The 6,000-nt window shown below is 53.3% G+C and overlaps 1 protein-coding gene across 1 annotated transcript in view; it reads left to right on the plus strand.

Moving 5' to 3' along the window:
- ARHGEF10L (Rho guanine nucleotide exchange factor 10 like) overlaps nucleotides 1-1,933 on the plus strand; it is a 52,224-nt gene extending 50,291 nt beyond the window's left edge. Inside the window, exon 29 of the mRNA XM_054175857.1 lies at nucleotides 1,407-1,933. Within this exon, the coding sequence (XP_054031832.1) occupies nucleotides 1,407-1,891 (485 nt within the window). The 3' untranslated portion in view covers nucleotides 1,892-1,933. The remainder of the gene's footprint in view (nucleotides 1-1,406) is intronic.
- The last annotated feature ends 4,067 nt before the right edge of the window (nucleotides 1,934-6,000 follow it).

The following is a 6,000-nucleotide window of genomic DNA, read 5'->3' on the forward strand; positions in this document are numbered from 1 at the left end:
GGACTCCACCACCTCCCTGGGCAGCACATCCCCATCTGCTCCCTGGGCACCATGACTTCCCTGGGCAGCACATCCCAATGTCCTCCCTGGGCACCACCACCTCCCTGGGCAGCACATTCCCATGGCCAATCTCTCTTGCTGGGAAGAACTTTCTCCTCACCTCCAGCCTAACCTTCCCCTGGCACAGCTTGAGATTGTGTCCTCTTGTTCTGGTGCTGGGTGCCTGGGAGAAGAGACCAACCCCCAGCTGGCTTCAACCTCCCTGCAGGGAGTTGGAGAGAGCAAGAAGGTCTCCCCTGAGCCTCCTCTTCTGCAGGCTAAGCAACCCCAGCTCCCTCAGCCTCTCCTCCCAGGGCTGTGCTCCAGACCCCTCCCCAGCCTTGTTGCCCTTCTCTGGACACCTTCAAGTCTCTCAATGTCCTTCTTAAACTGAGGAGCCCAGAACTGGACACAGGACTTGATGGTTTGCCAGGGCAAGCCAGGCTCATGCCTTGCATGCTTGCAGCACAGCCTGTCCTGTCCTCTTGCTTCCTTCTCCTCCTGCCATTGTGGTTGGGTGCAGGAGGCTGCCCTCAGCTCCTCCAGCCCAAACCACTCACTGCAACTGGAGAAGCACATCCCAGCATCACAGACTCCTGGTATGCTGGGGGTTGGAAGAGACCTCATCCAGTCCAAGCCCCCTGCTCCAGCAGGGCACCCACAGCACCCAGCCCAGCAGCACCATGGCCAGGGGGGGTTGGAAGCTCTCCACAGCAGGAGACTCCACAACCTCTCTGGGCAGCCTGCTCCAGGGCTCAGCACCCTCACACCAAACAACTTTCTCCTCCTGAGTTCCAGTTGGTGCCCACTGCCCCTTGGCCTGGCCCTGGGCACCACTGAGCAGAGTCTGGCCCCAGGGTCTTGCCCCCCATAGCTCCTTTAGCTCTTGCTGAGCATTGCTCAGCTGCCCTCTGGGGCTGCTCTTCTGCAGGCTCTCAGCCCCAGGGCTCTCAGCCTTTGCTGCTCCCAGAGCTGCTCCAGGCCCCTCAGCAGATTCAGAGCCTCTGCTGGACTCTCTCCAGACTCTTTGGGACTGGGGAGCCCAGAGCTGGATCCAGTCCTGCAGATGTGGTCTGACTAGAGCAGAGGGGCAGGAGAGCCTCCCTTGCCCTGCTGGCCACACTCTTCTGCATGCACCCCAGGACCCCAGGTGGCCATGAGGGCACCTTGCTGGCTCCTGGGCAGCTTCTCGTCCCCCAGCACTCTCAAGTCCTTCTCTTTGGAGCTGGTTCCCAGCAGGTGTCCTCTCCCCTGTCCTGGAGCAGGGGCTTGTCCCTCCCCAGGGGCAGGGCCCTTCCCTTGCCTGCTGTGGGCACAGCCTTTGTTCTGAGCCCGTTTTCAGTGCCTCTCCTCTCTTGCATCGGCAGGCAAGGGCATGGTGTCCCTCAACGGGCACGGCGGCCCCGTGGAGTTCCTGGCAGTGGCCTTGAGCACCCTGGCGCCTGACGTGCTGAAGGGCGACCAGGAGGAGGAAGAGGAGGGCGAGGAAGAGAAACCCCCGGATCTGGACGGCCCCCAGCCGCGGGAGCTGAGGAAGAAAGGGATTCTGTTGCAGTACCGACTGCGCTCCACCTCCCACCTGCCCGGGCAGCTGCTGTCGGTGCGGGAGGCGCCGGCGGGGGGCGCCGGGGAGCACACGGAGGAGGACGGCAGCATCTACGAGCTGGCCGACGACCCCCAGGTGTGGGTCCGCAGCCGGCCCTGCGCCCGCGACGCCCCCCGCAAGGAGATCTCCTCGGTGGCCATCGTCTCCGGGGGCCGCGGCTACCGCAGCTTCAGTGCCGAGGCGCCGCCACGGGGGGGCGCTGCCGACAGCACCCTGCTCATCTGGCAGGTGCCACTCACGCTATAGCGGCCCCGGGGGCACCCCCTGACTCCCCCCCGCCTGGCACCCACCCACCTACCGATCTGGTACCCACTCACCCACCCACCCACCCATGTATCTGGTGCCCACCCAGCTGCCTGGCATCCACCCACCTGGCACCCACCTACCCACCCACCCACTACCTACCTTCCCACCCTCTTGGCACCCACCTCCCTACCCACTTAACACTCACCTGGCACCCACACACCTTTCTCCCCACCTGCCTTCCCCCTCTCCTGGCCGCCTCACCTACCTACTGACTCACCTGGCATCTTCCTGCCCACTTGGTACCTTCCTGCTCACTTGGTGCCTTCCTACCCCCTTGGTGCCTTCCTACCCCCATCCCCACCTGGCACCTACCTACTCACTTGGTACCTTCCTGCCCGCTTGGTACCTTCCTACCTTCATACCCACCTGGCACCTACCTACCCACTTGGTACCTTTCTACCCCCATCCCCACCTGGTACCTACCTACCCACCTGGCACCTACCTACCCACTTGGTACCTTCCTACCCCCATCCCCACCTGGTACCTACCTACCCACCTGGCACCTACCTACCCACTTGGTACCTTCCTGCCCACTTGGTGCCTTCCTACCCCCATCCCCACTTGATACCTACCTACCCACTTGGTGCCTTCCTACCCCCATCCCCACCTGGCACCTACCTACCCACCTGGCACCTTCCTGCCCACTTGGTGCCTTCCTACCCCCATCCCCACTTGATACCTACCTACCCACTTGGTGCCTTCCTACCCCCATCCCCACCTGGCACCTACCTACCCACTTGCTACCTTCCTGCCCACTTGGTACCTACCTACCCACTTGGTACCTACCTACTCATTTGGTACCTTCCTACCCCCATTCCCACCTGGCACCTACCTACCCACCTGGCACCTACCTACCCACTTGGTACCTACCTACCCTCATCCCCACCTGACACCTACCAACCCACTTGGTACCTTCCTGCCCACCTGGTGCCTTCCTACCCCCATCCCCACCTGGTACCCACCTACCCACGTGGTACCTTCCTGCCCCCATCCCCAGCTGGCACCTACCTCAAAGAAGCCACCCAGAAGCTGCTGGGGGGTGGCCGTGTGCCCTGGGTGCATCACCCTTGGATTTTAAAGAGTGGGAGGGGGGATAGAAGACCCTTAACAAAAAGAGGAGGGAGAGGAGGAGAAGGATTTGGGGTTGGGTTGGGGGTTTTTGTGTGTGTGTGTGTTTTGGGCTTTTTTTCTTCCTTTTTGGTGGTGGTGGGGTTTTTTAATTTATTTATTTGGGTGGGGGGCTTTATTTTGGTGTGGTTTGGGGGGGTTTTGTGTGTTTGCATTTGGGGGGGGGGGGGGGGGGGGGTTTCCCCTTGGGTTTTTTTTCCTTGGGGTGGTTTTGTGCGGTTTGTCTCTTTTGGTTTGGTTTTGTCTTCTTTGTTTGTTGTTGGCTTTTATTTTGATGTTTAAAGTTTTCTGTGGGGTTTTTTTTTCCCCTGTTTTTTTTTTTTGTTGTTGTTGTTCTTTGTTTTTCTGGTTTTTTCCTTTTTTCTTTTTCTGATTTTTTTTTGGTGGGTTTTTTCCTTGATTTTTCCCTTTTCTTTCCTTTTCCTTTTCTCTTTTCCTTTTCTCCTTTCCTTTTCTCCTTTCCTTTTCTCTTTTCCTTTTCTCTTTTCCTTTTCTCTTTTCCTTTTCTCTTTTCCCTTTCTCTTTTCCCTTTCTCTTTTCCCTTTCTCTTTTCCCTTTCTCTTTTCCCTTTCTCTTTTCCCTTTCTCTTTTCCCTTTCTCTTTTCCCTTTCTCTTTTCCCTTTCTCTTTTCCCTTTCTCTTTTCCCTTTCTCTTTTCCCTTTCTCTTTTCCCTTTCTCTTTTCCCTTTCTCTTTTCCCTTTCTCTTTTCCCTTTCTCTTTTCCCTTTCTCTTTTCCCTTTCTCTTTTCCCTTTCTCTTTTCCCTTTCTCTTTTCCCTTTCTCTTTTCCCTTTCTCTTTTCCCTTTCTCTTTTCCCTTTCTCTTTTCCCTTTCTCTTTTCCCTTTCTCTTTTCCCTTTCTCTTTTCCCTTTCTCTTTTCCTTTTCTCTTTTCCTTTTCTCTTTTCCTTTTCTCTTTTCCTTTTCTCTTTTCCTTTTCTCTTTTCCTTTTCTCTTTTCCTTTTCTCTTTTCCTTTTCTCTTTTCCTTTTCTCTTTTCCTCTTCTTTTTACTGTTTTTTTTTCTCCTGTTTTGTTTTTATTTTGTTCTTTGTTTTTCTTTCTCTGTTTCTTTTCCTTTTTCCTTTGGACTTTTTCCCATTTTTTTTCTTTTTTTTCTCTGTGTTTTTTTTTTTTGTGTGGGTTTTGGGTTTGAGTGTGTGGGGTTTTTCTTAGTTTTTTTTCCCCCTTTTGTCTGTTTTTTTCTTGTTGTGTTTTTTGGGGGGGTTGTATGTGTGTTTCCCTTCATTTTTTTCCCCTTCATTTTTTTCCCCTTCATTTTTTCTTTATTTTCCTTTCATTTTTCCTTTTTTTTTTTCCTTTCTTTTCTCCCTTCTCCTTTTCTCCCTTCTCCTTTTCTCCCTTCTCCTTTTCTCCCTTCTCCTTTTCTCCCTTCTCCTTTTCTCCCTGCTCCTTTTCTCCCTGCTCCTTTTCTCCCTGCTCCTTTTCTCCCTGCTCCTTTTCTCCCTGCTCCTTTTCTCCCTGCTCCTTTTCTCCCTGCTCCTTTTCTCCCTGCTCCTTTTCTCCCTGCTCCTTTTCTCCCTGCTCCTTTTCTCCCTGCTCCTTTTCTCCCTGCTCCTTTTCTCCCTGCTCCTTTTCTCCCTGCTCCTTTTCTCCCTGCTCCTTTTCTCCCTGCTCCTTTTCTCCCTTTTTTTCTTCATTTTTCTTTGGGGTTTTTTTCCTTTGTTTTTTTCCCTCTGTTCTGTTTCATCGTTGGTTTGTTGTGGGTGGGTTGGGCTATTTCTTTGCCTCCTTCTCCCCCCAAACCCCCTTTTGTGCATGGGGAAGGGAAGCCGTGGGAGGTTGAGGGGAGAGGGTGGGGGGTTGGGAAGCTTTTACCTGGGACTGGGCAACCTCCCTGCAGGCTTTGGAGGTGCTTTGGCCTCTGTGTGTGTGTGGTGTGAGTGTGAATCTCTCTCTTATAAATAGCTATAAATAGCCTGTACAGTATTCCTGTATAAAGAAGCAATCTGTATATATTGGGGGGGGGGGATGGGGATGGGGTTGGGGACACCCTGGGGGATGCCAAACAAGCAGTGTGGAGAGCACTTAGCACCAAAACCAGGGCGGGGGGAAAGATTGGGTTGAAATCACCTGGCTTTGGGTTTCCTTCAGTGGTTTTTTTTGGCTGTTGAGGTCTATGTTTGTTTGGGGGCTCTTTGGTTTGGGGTTGGGGGGGGGGGGAAAGATTGGGTTGAAATCACCTGGCTTTGGGTTTCCTTCAGTGGTTTTTTTTTTGGCTGTTGAGGTCTGTGTTTGTTTGGGGGCTCTTTGGTTTGGGTTTGGGGGGGGGGTTGGTGGGGGTGGTTTGGGGGGGGTTGAAGTGGGTTTGGGGTTGGGGGGTTGGTATTTTGTTTGGGTTCCTGGGGGGTTCTTACTGTATTGGTTTGGGGCTGTGTTTTTTGGGGTGGTTCAAGTGATTTTGAGTGGCTTTTGTGGGGGTTTTAGTGGGGGTGGGGGGTGGGGGGTGTGTTTTTTTAGGGGGCTTTGTTGGGTTTATTGGTTGGGGGAGGGGGGGTTGGGGGTTTTCCAGTGGGGGGTTCTTTTTTGGGGGGGTGGGGGGTGGTTTAGTGGGTTTGTGCTTTTTTGTTGTGGTTTTTTGGGGGGGGGGTGTTTAGGTTTGTTTATCTCCTTTTGGGGCACATTTTCTTCTTTTCACTTTTTTTTTTTCTGTTGCTTTTTTTTTAGGGTTTGTTAGGGGTTTTTTTAACATCTTTTTTAACACTTTTATGTTGGCTTTGGTGGGGTTTTTGGTGGGGGTTTGGGGGTGTTTTTAGGGGGTTTTAGGGGTTTTGGGGTGGTTTTAGGGGTTTTGGGGGGGTTTTGGGGGGGTTTAGGGGTTTTTAGGGGTTTTGGGGTGTTTTTAGGGGTTTTGGGGGTGTTTTGGGGGGTTTTAAGGGGGTTTTAGGGGTTTTGGGGTGCTTTTA

This window comes from Dryobates pubescens, chromosome 33, assembly GCF_014839835.1.
Source record: "Dryobates pubescens isolate bDryPub1 chromosome 33, bDryPub1.pri, whole genome shotgun sequence".
Taxonomy (NCBI): domain Eukaryota; kingdom Metazoa; phylum Chordata; class Aves; order Piciformes; family Picidae; genus Dryobates; species Dryobates pubescens.